Source organism: Oryctolagus cuniculus, chromosome 10 (genome assembly GCF_964237555.1).
Source record: "Oryctolagus cuniculus chromosome 10, mOryCun1.1, whole genome shotgun sequence".
Classification (NCBI taxonomy): domain Eukaryota; kingdom Metazoa; phylum Chordata; class Mammalia; order Lagomorpha; family Leporidae; genus Oryctolagus; species Oryctolagus cuniculus.
In genome coordinates, this window is record NC_091441.1 from 72067425 (window position 1) to 72091168 (window position 23744).

Here is a 23744-nt window from a genome sequence, read left to right on the forward strand (position 1 = left end):
GGCTGCAACAGCGGGAGCTGCACTGATCTGAAGCCAGGAGCCAGGAGCTTCTTCCGGGTCTCCCACGCAGGTGCAGGGGCCCAAGGACTTGGACCATTTTTCATTGCTATCCCAGGCCACAGCAGAGAGCTGGATCAGGAGAGGAGCAGCTGGGACCAGAACCGTGCCCATATGGGATGCCGGCGCTTCAGGCCAGGGCTTTAACCTGCTGTGCCACAGCGCAGGCCCCAAACTTACACTTCTTTAAAAAAAATATTTACTTATTTAATCTGAAAGTTAGAGTTACAGAGAGGGAGAGGCAGAGGCAGAGAGAGACAGAGAGATCTTCCATCCAGTGGTCCACTCCCTGAATGGCCGCAATGGCAGGGCTGGACTAGGTTGAAGCCAGGAGCCAGAAGCCTCATCTGGGTCTTCTATGTGGTGCAAGGGCCCCAAAGGGTCGGGCCATCTTCTGTTGCTTTTCCAGGCACATTAGCAGGGAGCTGGATCAGAAGTGGAGCAGCCAGGACTCAAAGCGGCTCCCATATAGGATGCCGGCATTGCAGGCAGTGGCTTTACCTGCTACACCACAGTGCTGATCCTAATAAACTTGTCTCTTAATTCTACCTTTCCATGAACTTTTTGAGGTATCCCCATAAACAGTGATGAAATAAGAAGCAAAAGTATAGTTTCAAGTCATAATTAATTTATAGGCAATAGATTAGGTTATCAAAGGTTTGTAAAAACAAATACTGCAGGAAATAGTTCCTCAGCATATTTCTCAGCAATATGATGAATGCCTAATGAATCTTGGTTGTGGCCCTAGAAAGAGCACTTTTAACCTTCTTAAACATCCACACATGTACTCAAGCACACCAAGTTAGGATGGACTAGTAGCTGTTTTCAGACACATCAGCAACAAACTTAGCTTGAGCTGCATCCTTTAGAAGAGATGTAAAGGGGAAAGGCTGGGCTGTAAGATATTTAATGTCTTCAACGATAGAAAAACTCGATGATTCTTGGAATAACATTTTTTTAAAATAAAAAAGGGTTTTCTGCACACTTAAAGGCTAAAAACAGCATTTATGAACATTTTCCTAATGTCCAAAGTCGGCTAATGAAGCACTAGGTTAAATAACTAATCATATTTCAATTTAAAATGCATTCATTTCATTCTTCTCCAATGTCAAGAATATTTTAAGAATCCATTTTTGTCACACATTATGGATTCAGAATAACATAAGAAAACAAGATATTTATCTTCTAGATCTATATTTTATTAAAGAAAAAATCCATTGGAATAAATTTTCCATTTATTAGGCTTTGAAAATATACACGAAAAAAGGTTCACAATTATTGGTCAGTGTAAAATGTTCTTATTCTCTGCTAATTAATAAACATATGGGACAGAATAGGTCATGTATATTAACTACTATCAAAATAGGTTAAGAGTATGCTTTAAATGATGACTCTTAGGAAATGACAGCTACAGTGATTTCCTAAGATGAATTTGGGTCATAATTTCAAGTTTATACCCATTCACCAATGTTAACCATTTTACTAAGACAAGCATTGTTATATTAACCAGTCTATTTTTAACAATATAATTTTGACGCTTTTAATAATCAAAAACTTAAGTCACTTATTATGAAGAATAATGCATTTTTTTAAATTGAAAAATAGGTTTTGGGGAAACCACTATACTTTTATATCACATCACATAAGGGTGCTACATGTATGTAGCAACTACATACATGTAGACATTCATAAAATGTACTATATCTTTGTTGAATCCTTCCGCACCCTGCAGTTATAAAATTAAAGTAAACTTAAGACAAAGATTATCTATACTCAGTCTTTAAAAAAAAACACAAGAAAGTGAAAATTCGATCATGTAATAGTAATGATGAATCTGAGTTTCTAACTTGTTTTGATCACAGAAGGGTGCTACATGCAAGTAGCATCTTTGTATCTGAAAAATGTTGTTATTCAATTCTCTCTGATAACAAAAATGTACATAATTCAGATTTTAGAAAATGGATAAATGGTTTCTCTCTGACAAAAGTTCAAATATACACATTCACAATATTTTTACTTCTAGCAAACTATGTGACCTAATTAGTCCTTGGCAAACAGTTGGTGTCTGTGATATCAGTGTAGCATTACTGCTTTATATATAATCAGTTTGAATCCAAATGGCAGTTCCATGCAATTATCACATAAATATTGCCTCAGTGTTAATTCTGCAACTGTCCATATAAATTCTGATTCTCCACTATCTGAGTGTGTGTGTGTCTGTGTATAAACCCTAATGAGACATGTTGCAGTTAATAGCATATATTCAATTTTGGGTAATCTATGAGAAGTTAGACCCATGATCCTTAGAATGGCAGATTTGATATAGATTATGGAAAAGTTGTCTTTCCTAAGAGACAGCAGCCTTCAGTTTATATTCAAAAGCAATTAGTTGAGAAGATAATACACAATGCTATTTCTGCCTAGAGCATTTAAATTCAGAAAAGGAATTGGAGCTCCTCAGCTTAATAAATTGGAAGATGTTCTGTAAAATACTGTCACAGGAAATCCAAGGCAAATTAGTAACAACCGTTAGAAAGAAGAGAGATATGTAATAGTATCTGAATAGTCTTTCAATGTTTTGGGGAAATAAGTTCAGATTATGTTTTATGCAGGCATTATTGACACAAATAAAGGATAATACTTCCAGTGTAAGAAGCAATGTTTACATCTAATTACAAATTTAGTTAAAAACATAATCACAATTTACAAAAACCATAATTACAAATTACAAAGAAAAACAGGCAAACTGTCAATGACATCCTCTATGCATCTTGTTACCTATCAATTTTGTTTCATGATAAAATTCAATACTAAAATTTCAGAGTTAACCTTCAATATTAATTTCAACATCAATATTTATCAAAACATTTTAAAACAGGCAATTAGAAAAAGCATCACACCAAAAGTAATAATAATATTCCCAGGCTGCTACAGCATTGTATGATTATCCGACAGGGAAAGCAAATAGGCTGTTGATTTTTGGCAGGTCACTTGGCTCTGGATTTTAGGACTACAGCAATACCAGTGAGGGTGATGGAAGAAGTATTTCCTATTTTACCAATGTCACCAGAGCACCAATAAGAGAGTCTCAGATAAGTTTCCAAATATCGAAAAACAGTAGAGTTAACTTAATCTTTTATATCTGAACAAAAAGTTCTGGCATAATTTTTAAGAAAGTAGGACCACAGCCATTTTCTTATATAAACCTGATAGTTATTACACAAATTCAACCTCAGATTTAGAAGACTGCATTCAAACAGACTGATGACCACCCCTACCCCTAATTCACTCTGAAGCTGCATATCATCCACAGCTTCACAGCACTGCACCACATGTGGGTACCATTGTGGCAAAAGCAGGACAGTCTATCCTAGGGACAGATTAGGTCCCAGCTGCTCCTAAGAAGACACACCGTTTTCCACTGTGTTTGCACATCAGCTCATTTTTCAAAGCAATCCTAGCACTCTTCATTTTTTGAGATTTCAGACTCATTTTCTTTGTGCAAGTTCCTTTGTTGATAAATGTGTAAAGCCATGGCAGTGATGCAGAGCAAGGTAAATATCACAACGGCAATCACACCTATGCAAGAAGAAAAAGGAAAAACAATGTAAATGGAGTTTCGCTTCAACCATAGGCTTGTTGTCATTGCTTAATAAAGTTAGGTTACAATAAACCAAATCATCTACTAGATAGACTGGAAACATCCAAGCAGGAATTTTTAAGGCCAGGTGCCTTATAACATTTGCTATACTTCTGAGTTACTACAGCATTTGGATATGGCTGTATTAGGCTTGTTCCCTAAAGGCATGTCATGATGGACTCAGGGAATGGCTTCATATTTAAAAGCACAAAGAAAAATACATCTCTAAGATCATGTCCATCATTCAGTTATCAGGTGTGGGGAGCAACTGTGAGCAACTCGGACTAGACTAAGTTACTGGAATTAAGACTTATTCTATGCATCTGCTTTCCCACAATATGGCGCTGAGAAGGGAAACAGCTTCTACACAGCTGCCTCCAGTTCAACCAATAAACTGTGGGACCTGCTCCTGATTGGAGGAGAGCAGCGTACTCGGCGTGTGGGTAGCAGAGTTGGGATTGGTGGAAGAGGACTATAAAGGAGGAGAGAGACGGCATGCACCAGGAACATCTAAGAGGAACATCTAAGGGGAACACCTGTGCAGCCCCCAGAGAGCCGGCCGGCGGTGTGCCGCTCCCCTGCGAAAGTGGGGAATGTGGCCAGGGGGAACTGCCCTTCCACGGAGGTGGAAGGGATAGTAGCCAACCCGGGAAGAACCAGCAGCAAACCCGGGGAGGGCCGAGCAGACAAAAGAACAGCGCAGGGTCCTGTGTCGTTCCTCCACGAAGAGGGGGAGCGACATAATGGTGCCGTGACTCGGATAGGAAACCTAGGCAGGGCTTAGTGTCGTTCCTCCACGAAGAGGGGGAGCGACATAATGGGGCCGTGACTCGGATAGGAAACCTAGGACGGATAGGAAACTTAGGAGGGAAGAAACAGGAAGAAGTGGAAAAATATCGGAGAGAGAGACTAGCAAACAGCCTAGGGAAAAGCCGGACGAAAAAGGTGCCGGAAGAAGCTATTGAAAGCCTAGGCATAGACTCAGATACGGACTACGGGGGGAAGCTGGGAGAAATCTCTAAGGTCGAAAGCGAAAGTGAAAGCTAGAACAAACAGACTCGGATACGGACTGTGGGGAGAAGCTGGGAGAAATGAGGGAGGAATATTGTTGGAAGAAAACTTAGTGAAATATACCGGGTAGAGAAAAATGTTAGGGAGGATGAAGCTGCGAGGGCAGGCCGAGGCGGAGACGGAAGCCATCTTGGAATTCTTCAAGTCAGCCCGGGGAGCAAGAGGCAAAGATCTGGAACCAGAGGCAGAGACGTGGGCCGCCAGGTTGGAATTCGCCAGGTTAGTCCGGGGAACTTGGATTGAATGCTAGTGGCGGAGACGTAAGCTACGCTGTGTGACTCGCGGAGGCTGCCGCGCGCAGAGAGAGCGTGCGGGGCACAAGTAGATAGGGAACCCGGGGCTAGTACGAGGCCGCGCAGATGAGAGAGGTGCGGGCTGAAGCGGCTCAGAGCCAGGAAGCCGCCGAGAAGCAGCCTCGGGGCGGGCGCCGGGAAGCCGCAGGGATAAGATAAACAGAAGTTTAGAAGTAAAATGACAGAAATAGGAATGCTGGTAGATAGAAGTAAAATGGGAGAAATAGGAATGCCCGGAGATAGAGAAATAGAGAAATAGAAAGGCCTCCCTACAACACTGCAATGTGAGAGCTTGGATTCGGTCTGCCTGATTAAGTGAGGCGATGAGCACCTGCAGGCGGCTAGCAGCTTATGCGCCGCAGGTCACCGAAGACAGGCACGAATTAACATCAGTAAGGTCTCCCCCACAATACGGCAATGAGAAGGCTTGCCTGATTGTTAGGGCTTGTAAGCCCCTGCAGGCTGAGCAGAGCATGCGCTGCAGGGCACCGAACACAGGCACGTATCAACGCCTAAAAACCTCCTCACAACATGGCGAAGAGAGGACCCGGATTCGGTTTGCCTGATTGATAGGACTTGTAAGAACCTGTGGCAACTCTAGCAAGTAGAGCAGAGGGTGTGCCGCGGGACACCGAAGACAGGCGCGTATCAACGCCAAAAAATAAAAAGAAAGGGGGATCTGTGGGGAGCAACTGTGAGCAACTCGGACTAGACTAAGTTACTGGAATTAAGACTTATTCTATGCATCTGCTTTCCCACAATATGGCGCTGAGAAGGGAAACAGCTTCTACACAGCTGCCTCCAGTTCAACCAATAAACTGTGGGACCTGCTGCTGATTGGAGGAGAGCAGCGTACTCGGCGTGTGGGTAGCAGAGTTGGGATTGGTGGAAGAGGACTATAAAGGAGGAGAGAGACGGCATGCACCAGGAACATCTAAGAGGAACATCTAAGGGGAACACCTGTGCAGCCCCCAGAGAGCCGGCCGGCGGTGTGCCGCTCCCCTGCGGAAGTGGGGAATGTGGCCAGGGGGAACTGCCCTTCCACGGAGGTGGAAGGGATAGTAGCCAACCCGGGAAGAACCAGCAGCAAACCCGGGGAGGGCCGAGCAGACAAAAGAACAGCGCAGGGTCCTGTGTCGTTCCTCCACGAAGAGGGGGAGCGACAATCAGGCAGGAAGCTTTAAATTATTTAAAAAGTATGCAGTGTTTTGTACCATCATAGAATAACTGTTGTTATACATTTTAAATGCAGATTTAAGAATACTTTTATGACAATATGTTTTTGAAGTACAGTAGCGTAGCATACACATAATCAGTTCCCATTATCAAGACTATTGCAGGGATATTTATTAAATTTACATGTAATGCAGATTACTTGTAAATGTTATAAAATATTGATACTATTAGCCATGCCCGTGGTTCTCAATCCTAGCTCCAAATCAGGTTAAAGGAGTTAAAGGTCTGGGTCTCTATCTCATAAATTGTTTGAGTCTTTAATTCATAGCCAGGAAGCCATTTAATGAATGCATGAAGTCGTACTCGAGAAAGCTGCTGATTCAAGCAATCCTATTAGTGTAGATGAACATCAAGTCTATGTTAAACTAGATGAGTCGGTGTAAAAATAGGTTATAGGTACCCAAATTACAAGTGTAAGATAATTCACTAAGGCATTAATTTGTATCTCCAGCTGGTGACTATTAGAAAATGCAAACCCCCTTTGTGAAATACCAGCCAGGGGAAGCCACCCAGCCCCTCCTCCTTCCCATTGCTTCCTTCAGGAGCCAAGTCAACACTTCTTAGGGGAACAGAATCCTGCTAAGACTCACAGTTCAACAGCAACATGTCTCTACATTGACCCCAGATATCTCGCCAGTTATAGCTGACCAAAAGCAATAAAATTCCAAAAGCAAGACGTGCTCTGCTGTTCTATGATCAATCTGCCCATTATCCTCGCTCACCAAAGGCCTGGCTCTAACTCTGACACTGTGTAGACATTTGTGGGCAACGGGAACCTACCCTGAAAATGTTAAGCATTTCACAATTGCTTTTGCATTGCAAAGAAAAATCTCCTAAAATATCAGGAATCATTTATGATTGGATTTGATGTAAAATTAATGACAAAAGTACCCCTTTAGGATGTGCATTATTCTCCAATTCCCACAGAAAACTGTAAAAATAGTTTTTTTTTTCCATTGGGTCATGTATTTTTAATTTACTTTTTTTTTATTTCTGAGAGAAAAAAGTTTGAGATAGTGAGGTACATGCTAATATCCTCAAGAGAAATTTAGTGAGGGCTTTTATAATATCTGAATTGTTTCCTATCATTTTTGGGGTAAAAAAGTTTATTTTGTATGTTCTATGGAAAGTCTGCCAAACAAGAAATCAAAAACATTTCAAAAATGAATTAATTAAGGAGGAAAGATGCTTACTTTTGCAGCAGTTCTTAATAAATTATATTTCAGAAAGAAAGTTTTCTTTGCCAAGATGTATTTAAATTAATTTTATTTTCTTCCTCTCAAAAGACCAATAAACAATCTCAGCCTATTAGATGAATTTTTCCTAAAGCAAGATTAAAAATGAAACACACAGTGACTAGTGAACTTACTCTATGTCACTGAACCATACTATTAAAAATTAACACGTTAAGTATTATTATGTGCATTTAAATCTTTTTTAATAAGGCGAACATTGTCAAGGGAAGCATTGAAGGCAGTGGGGAAACTTTTCCGTGTCAAGGGCCATCTGGGTATTTATAACATTCGCAGGCCATACAAAATGATCAACTTAAAAATGCACCTGCTATAGACTTAACTGATTTTCCAGTCCTGCCTGCAGCTGCGGTGGCATAATCAGACCAAATGACTTCCCTCCCTATCCTGAACCATAAACCCTGACCCATAAACCATAACCCATTATGCTGATTAATTCAACATTGTCAAGAGGGGTAACGCGGAAGGCAGGTCATTCACAGCTGCCTTACCTCCGACGACGAAGACCGCAGGGTCCCTCCCGTCTGCAGTAACTAAGGGCGCCCCCTTGCCAGCGGGTCCAGGACGGCCTGCAGAGAGGGGCACAAAGGGGAATAGAACGGGGAAATTCACACAGAGAGATGGAAGGGCAGCAGTGAACCCGTTGGAGCGGGCAAGGACCGGAAGGGACCGAGGACTCCGCTTTGAAACACGGGCCACGGCCAGGGTGGGACGCCGGCGGAGCGGGCACGCACCTGCGTCCCCGGCCAGCCGGGGAGTCAGTTCCCGCGCCGAGGAGCCAGGTCCCGCCGGCGCCGCACAGCCGGACGCCGCGGCTACTGGGCCGCGCACGGAGACCGGGGCGCGGCCGCCGGGTCGCAGCGCTGCCTTGAGGGGCGCGGCGCGGCCGAAGCGCACGGCCGAGAGGCAGCCGGTGAAGCCGCGCGCCGCCGCCCGCCTGGTGTCCGCGTCGGCGCCGGGGGTCTCTGCGGGAGATAGAAGCGGCACCCGGCGTCAGGGCGCAGGGGCCCAGGTCGGCGACATGGGGACGCCCGCCATTTGTTCGGCGGCGGCCAGCTTCAGCCTTCCTCAGAACCCCTTAGGTTCTGGGGAAAGCGCCAGAGCCACTACCTGTGGGCAGCCCTGTCAACTGCTCAGATGAGGCAGGGTTTTGGCTGATGGCTTCAAATGCCCACACCAGAATCTCCCAGGAAAACAGTTGTGTGGGATGAACTAAGAAATCCTCTGCCATTTAATAAAAAAAAAAAAAAATCATTAAAATACATTTTCAATGGAACACACAGCCACTAATCTAGGGGGTTACAGTAAAATAATTTCTGGAGACCAGGACAGACCTTTGGAAATCCTTTGTTGTTGTGTTTGCTTATTACATTCGACTGTTTTGTCTGAAGTATACAAATTTATCACTTTCATATTGTCTTAGTAACTTGTATTTTTATCACCAGTTAATGACCCTCTTGTTTAGCTGTTATAATCTTAAATTCTAATTATAACATTGCATTTCTTAGATTTATTAGTTTTTACTTGCAAGTTCTTAGCACATCTCTTTTTCAATAGTGTAAGTGCATTTAAACGTTTTTTTTTTAAAGTTGGTGTGACACAATTTAGTCTATTCACATTTAGAGTAAAAATCACTATACTTAGTATTATTCTTGTTCAACTTTTCTAGCAGTCTCAAAAGCCTTCTTTTATACCTTTATAAAGACAGTGCACTTTTCCAAAATGACCATTGCCCATCTCTTCTCCCACTCATGTCAGTCAGATGAACCATGCCTGGGACTCCGCACTCCCCCATACAGCATCCCCCAGTATTCTCTCCTCCTCACCTCCACCTGCACAACAGTGCCTCCTTTCTTGGGTTTTACTCCAATACATTTAGCTCCTAATCAGAATTAGAATATCACTTAAATTTACATATATTTTTCTTTTATAGTTCCTTCAAGAATCTTCATTTTTTTCCCAAGAAAGAATTTAACACTATTCCCTCTGACTAAACTCCATTCAGGCTTACTCTGAGCTCTCTGCTCAAGTTTCCCAGAGGTTTTGATCTTTCAACTCCTGGATTTGGAAATAATCATGGCAAGTCAGGTTTGGTCAGAATTTTTCACCCTCAATACCTGGTCACCACAACATCTATCATCCTCTCCATTTCGCACTATTCCCCACATGCAGGATGTTTGATCAGCTTGATTGGTCTTCATTAAAAATTCTGTTGCCCAAACAACTTCCTATTTTGCATTAACTAATCATCTGTCCCTACACCTGCTTGGCTGTAAACCTCCACCCACTTTTGTACTTGAAATTTTCAATCTCTCATCCCTACTGCTGAAGCCATAGCATAGTTCCTATATCTTTCATGAAAGTCCTAATATGTCAGCCTCCAGTTTTAACAAGTGTTAGAATTTTTTTTTCCCTTTGGCATGATACAACGTGGTTTTACATTGAATAACTATTTTAGAGAAAAGCCATATAACTTTAGGGCAGATTTTCTCCTAAAAATGCTGAATACAATTAACATTAAGCAGTCATTTTTAGAAAGATTTGTTCATTTGACAGGCAGAATGACAGAGAGGAGGAGACAGAGAAAGAGATCTTCCATCAGGCTGGTTCACTCCCAAATGTCTACAGCAGCTAGGGCTGAGACAGGTTGAAGGCAGGAGCCAGGAACTCCATCCAGGTCTCCCATGTGGGTGGCAGGGGTGCAAGCATTTGGGCTATCTTCCACTGTCATCCCAGGCACATTAGGGAGCTGGATCAGAAATGGAGTAGCTGGGACAGGCACAAAATCACAGGACAGAATCACAGGCAGCAGCTTAACCTGATGTACCATAATGTTGAACCCCTAAACAATCATTTAGTTTGAAGTTAATAGAATGAAATAGAGTAGAACTTTCCTTCATTCTCAATAGATGATTTAATTAGAAAGATTATCATCAAATATGAAATTAGGTATGTTTTAAGAATTTTGTGTTTCAATTTAAAAAATAAATCCATGAGTAGGCATTTCATGCAGCAGGTAAGTTGCCACCTGGGATGCCCACAATCCATATCAAAATGCCTGTCCGGCTACTACACTTTCAATTCCAGCTTCCTGCTAATGTGAACCCTGAGAGGCAGCACCTGATGGCTCAAATACTTGGGTCCCTGCCGTCCTTATGGGAGACCAGGATTGAGTTCTGGGTTCTGGCTTCAGCCTAGCCCAGCCTTGGCTGTTGTGAGTGTTTAAGGAGTGAACCAGCAATATATCTCTGCCTGTCTCTGTCTCTCCTTGCAACTAAAATGAAAAGAATAATAATAATAATAATAAAGAAATAAAGAAACATAAGACAGTACACAGGTCATTTCTCAAGGTTTTATTTTCGGCAAGCAAACTTGAGGAATGAAGTCATATCTCCAACCAGGACAAAGAATAAGCTTACTTACTGTTTGCTAAAACTTCTGTGGTTTCCTCAAGCTAGTGTTTCAGAACATTCAGTTGGGCCACCTATCATTGTCCCCATAAGACTTGAGGACAAATGGGAAACTGCACAAATGGCTGATGCTCATGAGGCTTTCTGTGCCATGAGTACTAGAGTCCTTTGTCTATGTTCCAGGAGTCTTTTGTCATCTGCCAGGATCCATAAATCAATTATATGCTTATTTATTATTTTGTTGGTAAATTAGGTAAAATCAAATTCTAGACCTAATATATAACATCACTTCTTTAAAAAAAAGTTTTAATTATTTTAAAGTCAGGGTAAAAAAGAGGGAGAGACAGAGAGATCTTCCATCTGCTAGTTTACCCCATACATGTCTGCAACAGCCATCCATGGGCCAGAACAAAGTTAGAAGGCAGGAACTCCATCCAGGTCTCCACGTGGGTGGCAGGGACCCAAATATCTGGGCCATCACCCACTGCCTTCCAAGCATGTTAGCAGAAAGCTGGGTTAGAAGAGGAGTATCCAGGACTTGAATTGGTACTCTGCTTTGGAATGTGGGTGGCTTAACATGTTGCACTGCAATGCCTACCCACTTACATCCCTTCTAAGTGAGACAAATACACTGTATTGTAAAATACTATGCCAACTGAGTTTTAAATGCTAAACCTGTATGTTTTATGTATCTCCTTAGACAGAACTCATTAGATAATTTTCAGAAGTATTTAATTACTATAACTACTTTGCATGTTCATATATTTTTATCTCTATTTTGAAATATAACCCTTCTACCCAGATATATACTTTCTGACATTTATAATAATAATCACACTGATATGTAACTATTTACAGGCTATTGTTTTATTTTATGGGAGAAAACTTAAAAAGACATCTTCTGCTTTTACACTTTTTCTTTGGTTTCGATATATGTTTTTTTTTTTTTTAAATTTTAGTTAGTGATTTAAAAAATAACAAAATCTGTAATCAAGAATATCAACAATACCAAAATAGTTGGAGAAACAACATGTAACAGAAATGACAGGTCATCTCTAAGGGATTACAGTATTTTAAGTGCTCACCTTCTTTAGGACTGTATTTCTGATAAGCTACATAGGAAATTCAAGATCTAAAGAGTTTACATTTAAACAGCTTTAATCTGAGTTTATCTTGACATAATCAACCTGAATCATCTTCATTAGTGAAACTACTCAGAAATGGTAAGATAATAACACCATGCTAATTATGAATTCTGGGTCATTGTTTTCAAAAGCAAGTAAAGGTAGACAAAGTTTTTTATTGAGTATGAGCATTATTTTTTATAATTGCTCACATTTAGCCTATGATCCCTATTAATATGTGAGTTGGGAAAGGGTAGGTCTTGTGTTGCTCTTGTTCGTAGGCTTTCTCAGTGCCTTATAAAGTGTACTCAGTAGATGTTCATGAAATATTTTTGAAGGAATGGATGAATCAGTGACTTACAGGGACTTATTAAACTTAAAAAGTAATAACTTGCTGTAGAGTCCTTCGGGTAACTCTTTGGAAAATCAGTGGCTTATCTATTAGTTAACTTGAAGGTCTATTTTACTGCAGCCTAAAGTAATAAAGTACTTTGTATCAAACTCCAAATTATCTGGAATTATAGTCTTGTGATTAATGATCTGAAAATAACAAGACTTAAGCAGAACATATCCTGAAATATGATCATCCAAAATATGAAGCATTTTATTAATCTTTAATTATTATCTCCACCTCCAGACACAGGCAAAATGAATATTCATAATTTTCTGTTGATCAGATGCTTCAGATTATATACTTCATTGATCAATTTGAATTTGAAATTGTATGCCCTAAATTGCATGCCTTTTTAATATATCTTCCTTGAATAAAGCCTTTAACATCTTCAACTCGATATAATTATTTATCTGGAGAAAAACAAATTTTTTTTTAACTTTTATTTAATGAATATAAGTTTCCAAAGTACGAATGATGGATTACTATGGCTTCCCCCCCATACCGTCCCTCCCACCCACAACCCTCCCCTTTCCCACTCCCTATCCCCTTCCATTCACATCAAGATTCATTTTCGATTATCTTAATATACAGAAGATCAGCTTAGTATACATTAAGTAAGGATTTCAACAGTTTGCTCCCACACAGAAACATAAAGTGAAAAATAATAGATGATTTTTTTTTAATGATGATGAAATGAGATCAGACCTATTGTCATGTTTAAACCCAGTGAGAGTCAAGTTGGGAGTTGATAGTTTCTTTCTTTTTTTTTTTTTTTAACAGAGGATCAGTTTAGTATGCATTAAGTAAAGATTTCAACAGTTTGCACCCCCATAGAAACACAAAGTGAAATATATTGTTTGAGTACTCGTTATAGCATTAAATCTCAATGCACAGCACATTAAGGACAGAGATCCTACATGAGGAGCAAGTGCACAGTGACTCCTGTTGTTGACTTTACCAATTGACACTCCTGTCTATGGCATCAGTAATCTCCCTATGCTCCAGTCATGAGTTTCCAAGGCTATGGAAGCCCTCTGAGTTCTCCGACTCTTATCTTGTTTAGACAAGGTCATAGTCAAAGTGGAGGTTCTCTCCTCCCTTCAGAGAAAGGTACCTCCTTCTTTGAAGACCTGTTCTTTCCACTGAGATCTCACTCACAGAGATCTTTTGCCAGAGTGTCTTGGCTTTCCATGCCTGAAATACTCTCATGGGCTTTTCAGCCAGCTCCGAATGCCTTTAGGGCTGATTCTGAGGCCAGAGTGCTATTTAGGACATCTGCCATTCTATGAGTCTGCTGAGTATCTCACTTCCCATGTTGGATCACTCTCCCCTTTATTTATTCTATCGGTTAGTGTTAGCAGGTACTAGACTTGCTTATGTGCTCCCTTTGACTCTTAGTCCTTTCATTATGATCAATTGTGAACTGAAATTGATCACTTGGAGTAGTGAGATGGCATTGGTACATGCCACCTTGATGGGATTAAATTGGAGTCCCCTGGTATGTTTCTAACTCTACCATTTGGGGCAAGTCAGCTTGAGCATGTCCCAAATTATATATCTCTTCCCTCTCGTATTCCTACTCTTATGTTTAACAGGGATCACATTTCAGTTAAATTTCAACACTTAAGAATAACTGTGTATTAATTACAGAATTAAACCAGTCATATTAAGTAGAACAGACAAAAAAACTACTAAGAGGGATAATGTATTAAGTTGTTCATTAACAGTCAGGGCTATGCTGATCAAGTCACCGTTTCCCATAGTGTCCATTCCACTTCAACAGGTTTCCTTTTTGGTGTTCAGTCAGTTGTCACCGATCAGGGAGAACATATGGTATTTGTCCCTTTGGGACTGGCTTATTTCACTCAGCATGATGTGTTCCAGATTCCTCCATTTTGTTGCAAATGACTGGATTTCGTTGTTTCTTACTGCGGTATAGTATTCTAAAGAGTACATATCCCATAATTTCTTTATCCAGTCTATCGTTGATGGGCATTTGGGTTGGTTCCAGGTCTTAGCTATTGTGAATTGAGCTGCAATAAACATTAGGCTGCAGACCGCTTTTTTGTTTGCCAATTTAAATTCCTTTGGGTAAATTCCAAGGAGTGGGATGGCTGGGTCGAACGGTAGGGTTATCTTCAGGTTTCTGAGGGATCTCCAGACTGACTTCCATAGTGGCTTGACCAGTTTGCATTCCCACCAACAGTGGGTTAGTGTCCCTTTTTCCCCACATCCTCGCCAGCATCTGTTGTTGGTAGATTTCTGCATGTGAGCCATTCTAACCGGGGTGAGGTGAAAGCTCATTGTGGTTTTGATTTGCATTTCCCTGATTGCTAGCGACCTTGAACATTTTTTCATGTGCCTGTTGGCCATTTGGATTTCCTCTTTTGAAAAATGTCTCTTGAGGTCCTTGGCCCATCTCTTAAGTGGGTTGCTGGTTTTGTTTTTGTGGAGTTTCTTGATCTCTTTGTAGATTCTGGTTATTAACCCTTTATCTGTTGCATAGTTTGCAAATATTTTTTCCCATTCTGACGGTTGTCTCTTCACTCTCCTGACTATTTCTTTTGCAGTACAGAAACTTCTCAATTTGATGCAATCCCAATAGTTAATTTTGGCTTTGACTGCCTGTGCCTCCCAGGTCTTTTCCGGAAACTCTTTACCTGTGCCAATATCTTGAAGGGTTTCTCCAATGTTCTCTAGTAACTTGATGGTGTCAGGTCATAGATTTAGGTCTTTAATCCATGTTGAGTGGATTTTTGTGTAAGGTGTAAGGTAGGGGTCTTGCTTCATGATTCTGCACGTGGAAATCCAATTTTCCCAGCACCATTTATTGAATAGACTGTCCTTGCTCCAGGAATTAGTTTTAGATCCTTGATCAAATATAAGTTGGCTGTAGATGTTTGGGTTGATTTCTGGTATTTCAATTCTGTTCCATTGGTCTATCCATCTGTTTCTGTACCAGTACCATGCTGTTTTGATTACAACTGCCCTGTAGTATTCCTGAAATCTGGAATTGTGATGCCTCCGGCTTTGTTTTTCTTGTACAAGATTGCTTTAGCTATTCGAGGTCTCTTGTGCCTCCATATAAATTTCTGCACCAATTTTTCCAGATCTGAGAAGAAGGTCTTCGGTATCTTGATTGGTATTGCATTGAATTTATAAATTGCTTTTGGGAGAATGGACATTTTGATGATATTGATTCTTCCAATCCATGAGCATGGAAGATTTTTCCATTTCTTGGTATCCTCTTCTATTTCTTTCTTTAAGGTTTTGTAATTTTCATCATAGAGATCTTTAACGTTCTTGGTTAAGTTTATTCCAAGGTATTTGATTGTTTTTGTAGCTATTGTGAATGGGATTGTCTTAGAAGTTCTTCCTCAGCCATGGCATTGTCTGTGTATACAAAGGCTGTTGATTTTTGTGCATTGAATTTATACCTTCTACTTTGCCAAACTCTTCTATGAGTTCCAATAGTCTCTTAGTAGAGTTCTTTGGGTCCCCTAAATAAAGAATCATGTCATCTGCAAAGAGGGATAGTTTGAGTTCTTCCTTCCCAATTTGTATCCCTTTAATTTCTTTTTCTTGCCTAATAGCTCTGGCTAGAACCTCCAGAACTATATTGAATAGCAGTGGTGAGAGTGGACATCCCTGTCTGGTCCCAGATCTCAGTGGAAATGCTTCCAACTTTTCCCCATTCAATAGGATGTTGGCTGTGGGTTTTTCATAGATTGCTTTGATTGTATTGAGGAATGTTCCTTCCAAACCCAGTTTGCTTAGAGTTTTCATCATGAACGGGTGTTGTATTTTATCAAATGCTTTCTCGGCATCTATTGAGATAATCATATGGTTTTTCTTCTGCAGTCTGTTAATGTGGTGTATCACATTGATTGTCTTGCGCACATTAAACCATCCCTGCATACCAGGGATAAATCCCACTTGGTCTGGGTGGATGATCTTTCTGATGTGTTGTTGCATTCTATTGGCGAGAATTTTATTGAGGATTTTTGCATCTATGTTCATCAGGGATATTGGTCTGTAATTCTCTTTCAGTGCTGCATCTTTTTCCGGCTTAGGAATTAAGGTGATGCTGGCTTCATAGAAAGAATTTGGGAGGATTCCCTCTTCTTCAATTGTTCTGAATAGTTTGAGAAGAATTGGAGTTAGTTCTTCTTTAAATGTCTGGTAGAATTCAGCAGTGAATCCATCTGGTCCTGGGCTTTTCTTTGTTGGGAGGGCCTTTATTACTGTTTCAATTTCTGTCTCAGTTATGGGTCTGTTTAGGTTTTCGATGTCTTCCTGGTTCAATATAGGTAGGTTGCATGTGTCCAGGAATCTATCCATTTCTGATAGGTTTCCCTGTTTGCTGGCATACAAGTCCTTGTAGTAATTTCTGATGATTCTTTTTATTTCTGTGGTGTCTGTTGTTACGTTTCCTTTTTCATCTCTGATTTTATTGATTTGGGTCTTTTCTCTTCTTTTTTTAGTTAGTTGGGCCAATGGGGTGTCAATTTTGTTTATTTTTTCAAAAAACCAGCTCCTCGTTTGGCTGATTTTTTGGAATGTTTTTCTTGATTCAATCCTGTTGATTTCTTCTCTGATTTTAATTATTTCTCTTCTCCTACTAGATTTGGGTCTGGTTTGCTGTAGGTTTTCTAGATCCTTGAGGTGAATAGAAAGCTCATCTATTTGGTGCCTTTCCAATTTCTTGATGTAGGCACCTATTGATATAAACTTTCCTCTTAACACTGCTTTTGCTGCGTCCCATAAGTTTTGGTATGTTGTGCTGTTATCCTCATTTACTTCCAGAAAGTTTTTGATTTCTCTTTTGATTTCTTCTATGACCCATTGTTCATTCAGGAGCATGTTGTTCAATCTCCATGTTTTTGCATATGCTCTAGGGATTCCTGAGTTGTTCATTTCCAACTTCATTCCTTTATGGTCTGAGAAGCTGCATGGTATGATTCTAATTCTTTTGAATTTGCTGAGACTTGCTTTTTATGGCCTAGTATGTGGTCAATCCTAGAGAAGGTTCCATGTACTGCTGAGAAGAATGTAAAATCTTTAGCTGTAGGATTGAAAGTTCTGTAGATATCCGTTAGATCCATTTGGGCTATAGTGTCGTTTAAATCTACTGTATCCTTGTTGATCTTCTGTCCTATTGATCTGTCTATTTCTGAGAGTGGAGTATTGAAGTCCCCCAGTACTATTGTATTGGGGTCTAAGTCTCCCTTTAAGTCCGTTAACAAATCTTTTAGATAAACCGGTGCCCTGTAGTTAGGTGCATATACATTGATAATTGTTATATCTTCCTGTTGAATTGATCCCTTAATCATTATGTAGTGTCCCTCTTTGTCTCTCTTAACGGTTTTTGTGGTAAAGTTTATGGTGTCTGATATTAAGATGGCTACGCCTGCTCTTTTTTCATTTCTGTTGGCATGGTATATCTTTTTCCAGCCTTTCACTTTCAGTCTGTATGGATCTTTGTTGGAAAGATGTGTTTCTTGTAAGCAGCAAATAGATGGGTTTTGTTCCTTAACCCAATCAGCCAAACGGTGTCTTTTAACTGGACAGTTCAGGCCATTCACGTTCAATGTGACTAATGATAAGTGGTAACTTTGCCCTGCCATTTGCCAAAGATAAGTTCTAATATATGCTTTGAATTCCCTGTGATCTTTTGCTGTGAGCTTTCCTTCCTTGGTTTCCTTCCTTTACCTTCTTTCATATTGATGACCGTGTTTCTTTGTTTCTGTGTGTAACACATCTTTAAGCATCTTTTGCAGGGCTGGACGAGTGGCAACAAATTCTTTCAATTTCTGTTTGTTATGAAAAGTCTTTATTTCACCTTCATTCACAAATGAGAGCTTTGCAGGATATAATATTCTGGGCTGGCAGTTGTTCTCTCTTAGTACCTGGGCTATATCTCGCCATTCCCTCCTAGCTTGTAGAGTTTCTGATGAGAAGTCAGCTGTGAGTCTGATTGGAGATCCTCTGAGAGTAATCTGACGTTTCTCTCTTGCACATTTTAGGATCTTTTCTTTCTGTTTCACTGTGGAGAGTTTAATTACAACGTGTCGTGGTGAGGATCTCTTTTGGTCATGTTTATTAGGGGTTCTGTGAGCTTCCTGTACTAGGATTTCTCTGTCCTTCTCCAAACCTGGGAAATTTTCTGCTAATATCTCACTAAAAAGGCCTTCTAATCCTTTCTCCCTCTCCATGCCTTCAGGAACTCCTAGAACCCGAATGTTGGGTTTTTTAATAGTATCCTGAAGATTCCCGACAATATGTTTTAGAATCCTAATTTCCTCTTCTTTTCTTTGGTCTGACTGTATCCTTTCCTGTTCTCTGTCTTCTAAGTCCGATATTCTCTCTTCTGCTTCTCCCATTCTGTTTGTAAGGCTCTCTATTGTGTTTTTCATTTGATCTATTGAATTCTTCACTTCAGTCACTATCCCAGTTTCCTGTTGTACTAGTTGTTTCGTTTCATTTTGATTCCTCCTTAATATTTCATTTTCACGAGAGAGATTTTCTATCTTGTCCATTAAGGATTTCTGTAGTTCAAGAATTTGTTTTTGAGAACTTCTTAATGTTCTTATCAATTTTTTGAGATCTGCTTCTTGTATTTCTTCTATGTCATCATCCTCATAATCTTGAATTGGGGTGTCTTTTTCATTTGAGGGCTTCATGGTGACTTCCTTGTTTTTATTACCTTGGTTTTTGCGTTTGTTATTTGTCATATTGGAGATATTTGGTTTCTTCACTGTGGTGCTTTTTCTTGTTATACTATGACTCTAGATTAAGTGGACTATCTGTTTTTGATGGAGCCTTAGGGCTTGAGATGGGTGTGGCCTGAGAGCTCTGCTTGGTGTGCCAAAGGTGACACTCCCAGGTTGGGCGTGGTAAACCTCTCTCTCTCTCTCTTTTTTTTTCGATTCAAAAGGGAAGTTATTCTGCACAGCTGAACGAAGTTGGAGGTAGTTAGCAGGCAAATGATATACCCACAGGAGCCAGAGATCGGAAGCTCTTTCCCAAGGACCACACAGGGATTCTGTTCGGCCCTTAGAGTGGGCTCAAATTCTCCTTCAGTCTCCCACTGGGTTGCCAAAGTTACGGAACTGTAGTGTCTCTGGAGAGTGCTCACGTGAATTCCGTGAGTTCTCTCCCCCACCGTCTCTTTTTTCACAGTCTCAGTTCAGTAGCACCACAAATTTACTAGGTTCTAATCTCCTGTTAATTCGCCCCACCCAGAGTCAGGTTTTACTGCTAGGCTCAGGGCCGGTGCAGACCTGATGTCGCTCTGCTTATGACGTATGTCCAAGATGGCGCCTGCTCTTTGTCTTGCTCGCCCTTGAGAGGTGAGCGGAGAGAGAGAAACCCGTGTCCATACCAGTCACCTTTTTTTTTTCCCTCTCTCTCTCTTCCAGTTAGCTTGGTGAAGTCCCCCCCGCCCCGGGGGTCGTTCCCTCTAGTCTCCTCTCTCCGCTTGCCTGCCGGTGTCTCGGGTTATTGAGGTTCGGCTCACCTCGCGTTCCAGCGCTGGTGTGTTGAGTCTGCCGCTGGTGTCCCGAACTGTGGGCTCCCACACTCTCCACGTAGGTCTGCTCCCCTTCCAGCGCCAATGTGTGGACTCGGAGCCCTGGACGTCCCAAGTCTCCCTGCTGTTGCACTCCCCTTCGAGCACTTGCGCGCAGACCCTGCAGGTTGCGCAGCTCAGTCCCGCCTGGATCCCCAACTCTTAGAAAAGGTCCCAAGGGCCGGCGCCGTGGCTCACTAAGCTAATCCTCCGTCTTGCGGCGCCGGCACACCGGGTTCTAGTCCCAGTCGGGGCACTGGATTCTGTCACAGCTCTCTGCTGTAGCCAGGGAGTGCAGTGGAGGATGGCCCAAGTGCTTGGGCCCTGCACCTCATGGGAGACCAGAAAAACAAATTTTTATAAGTGGTGATTCTTTCTAATCCTCTTCATATTTCATAGAAGATAGTTCATTTTCTTAATTGATTGACATAGGAGTTATATTTCTTACAGAAAGATTATTTTCCTAAGTTACTATATTATTTAAAGCTAAATTGCACTTTTAAAAATATTTCCTGTGAATATCATAGACAGTTACTGCACCTTTTTACCTTGTCATAAATATTTAAGTACATGCATCATCTTTCCTGTTAGATACTAGAGTCATGAAGGAAAGAAAAAAACAACCAAAGCAAGACTCAAAAGAGTTCCAGCTGTATTCATCTGCTGGGAGAAATTAAACAATTCTTTCTCTTGTCTTTAACTCAAACCCAGTTTTATCACTGCATGGAGGTCTCTGGGGTTGACGCTGAAACATGTCTGCTTTGATAACATGTCATTTTTCAGAATTGTCAGACAAATGCCATAATTCAATATGCATGATTGCCAAGTGAGAAGGTAAGTGTGGAAGTACTTTTGGAGGTATGCCCTTGCTCATCTAGCAGGTAGCACTTACTCATGATTAGATGGGCACGCAGCCAGGAGTACAATTTGTACCTTGATTGTCACTCACTGTGAAAGTATTATTCAAATAAGACAAGAAATTCTTTCATCATAATGAATGCTTCCAGAGTTTGTGACATGACACTCTCAATCTGATGTTTTGTGCAGGAAACACTTTCTTCTACTTACCTAAAACCTTTCCCAGTGCGAGGGATTTGACAGCATTGAATTCTGTCCCCGAGGCCAATATAACTTGTCTCTTTGCACTCTGATTAACCTGTTAAATGTCGCAAGGGAAACAAATAACAAAAATAAATTCATTTTTAATGAAAAGGAGGCAAAGAGAACACAGGGAAAAATAGTAAAAATAAATCATTTGCAAGTGCTACCACAAGGTTAAAGAAAACAAACAATGATTTAGAAGGGGAAAACAATTTTATAAACAACATATATAATGCCATCAGCTGCTGCTCCCACCCACTGCCCACTCTCTAATCCTGCTTTCTCTTCTTCACCATGTTAAGTATCTGCAATTGGCAGAAACTACAGAAAGGTGGAATCAGCTGTTTTACATTTAAAAACTTATTCTCTGGAGAAAACTGAAAGCATATAGCCAAGAAATGTAGTTCTATGTGCAGATCTAAAGTATATTTTGCGGCCAGCGCCGCGGCTCACTAGGCTAATCCTCCGCCTTGTGGCGCCGGCACCCCAGGGTTCTAGTCCCCTTTGGGGCGCTGGATTCTGTCCCGGTTGCCCCTCTTCCAGGCCAGCTCTCTGCTGTGGCCCGGGAGTGCAGTGGAGGATGGCCCAAGTGCTTGGGCCCTGCACCTCATGGGAGACCAGGAGAAGCACCTGGCTCTTGCCTTCGGATCAGCGCGATGCGCTGGTCGCAGCGCGCCAGCCGCAGTGGCCACTGGAGGGTGAACCAATGGCAAAGGAAGACCTTTCTCTCTGTCTCTCTCTCTCACTGTCCACTCTGCCTGTCAAAATAAATAAATAAAGTATATTTTGCTTCAAATACTGGTGACAATTTACTTACTCTGCTCTGACCCAGGTCTATTTTCTTATTTATTCCCACCTTAATGAATATCCTGTACACCTTTTTCTCCCATGTTTAAATTGTTGCAGTACCTGTTCTTTTATAATTAGATGAGGACAGGTTCTCATTGAAATATCAGTTCACAAATTCCACTACAGTCACCATGATAAGCTAGACAACATTTCCCTACTAAGAAAACAAGTAAGCATATATTGACATTTTAAAGGAACAAATAATTATAACTTTGACAGAACCACATTGCTAAACAAATAAAACATTTCCCCTTCTCCAAACCTGGGCTATATTTGACTTCCTATCCCGACCTATGGCAGGAAAACACTGAGTGTGTTGCTTTTATTAATATTTATTGTCAAATTTTTACATTAGCATATTCATTCTCAGAGTCATAATATCAGTTACCATTGCTTTTGACTTTGCTGCATTACCTCTACAGCAACCACTGCTTCTTCTCTTTTAATCTTCAGCTGGTGAAAGTGCCCATCAGCCAAGTTTGTAAAATCAAAGTTAAACACATCAGAATCTTGGTGACTGTCTAGCTTGTACCTGATCTGTAAACTTCCTAAAGAGAAAAGTAAATGGTCTTTTAAATTAGCACAGTTATTTAAAAAAAAAAAACTTTCATGCATAATCTAGAGTACTTTCAATATCTAATACATATTTGAATCTATTTAGCATAGATTTGGATTACCCAATAGTTATGTTTCTTGGAATGGTAATTACTTAAGTGCTATCCCAGTGCCAAACTCCAAGTCCAAATACACTATTTAAAGTCAAGACCACATATGCTGATAATAAGCAATTTCCCAAATCTTTCTTATGTAAAGTTTTAAATTATTCATATGAAAGTTCTAAACTCATATTTAAATTATGACTATGATATTGACTTTATGAATTGATGTAGCTCCATGTGATATTGTATCAACATTCAGTTTTCATAATTATAACTTCTTTAATAATGCTTATTTTAATGTGCGAGTATTATTGAAGGGTATACAGTTAAAAACTTTTAACAATCAGAATTTTTCTTCTGAAATCTTCAGCCCTAATCAAAAAACAGGGAAGAAAATTTTGTCAGGAGACAGTTTCTACAATTGGTACATCTTCCAACATACATATTGCTCTCCTATAAAGATATAGTCTCATAGCCCATAATTCTGTTACAGCTCATCCAGTTAGAGGTTTTGTAGGCTTTTCTAGAAATCGAAATTTTGTCCTGAATCATTACTTAACAAATTTGAAGTGTGGCCTTGCTGCCCAACTGTGAAAGTTTTGGAATGCCCCTGCATTGACACTAGTCAGCAGACTGTCACTTCCCTTCTTATGTGGGTGTGATGTAACAAGCTTCTTGACCACCTGATGAAATAAAGAACAACTGTATTCATCTGTTGTTTATGGAAATAGGCTTTTATGTAGTTTTACCATATCATCCACATTGTTGCTCCTCTGCTTAGAATCAGCAGAAAATATATGTCATATATCTAGGTATCTTATCTGAAAATGAGCTGCAAAATCAATTTAGATCATCATGTAGTAGTAAAGACATTGTAGCCATAAGAAGTATAATTGTATATCAAATTTGTAAAATTATCAAACTAATAATAGTAGAAAAGGCTTTTAATTTAATATTGAAATACTAGCTTTTATGATAACCATTATAAATAGTATTAAAAAACATATTGGAAGGCATGTGATTTTTCTTTTTTTTTTTTTGTTTTTGATTTTTCTATCCTTGTTTGTAGATTGAGTGTTGAAAAGAT

The 23744-nt window shown here is 40.3% G+C and overlaps 1 protein-coding gene across 1 annotated transcript in view; it reads right to left on the reverse strand.

The window, feature by feature from the left end:
* Positions 1 to 213: 213 nt before the first annotated feature.
* The window catches only part of CNTNAP3 (contactin associated protein family member 3), a 198331-nt gene continuing 174800 nt past the window's right edge, over positions 214 to 23744 (reverse strand). The window contains exons 20-24 of the mRNA XM_070049821.1: positions 22413 to 22546; positions 21117 to 21204; positions 8285 to 8515; positions 8042 to 8119; positions 214 to 3636 (exon numbers count right to left, since the gene is read on the reverse strand). Coding sequence (XP_069905922.1) covers positions 3515 to 3636; positions 8042 to 8119; positions 8285 to 8515; positions 21117 to 21204; positions 22413 to 22546 — 653 coding nt within the window. The 3' untranslated portion in view covers positions 214 to 3514. The remainder of the gene's footprint in view (positions 3637 to 8041; positions 8120 to 8284; positions 8516 to 21116; positions 21205 to 22412; positions 22547 to 23744) is intronic.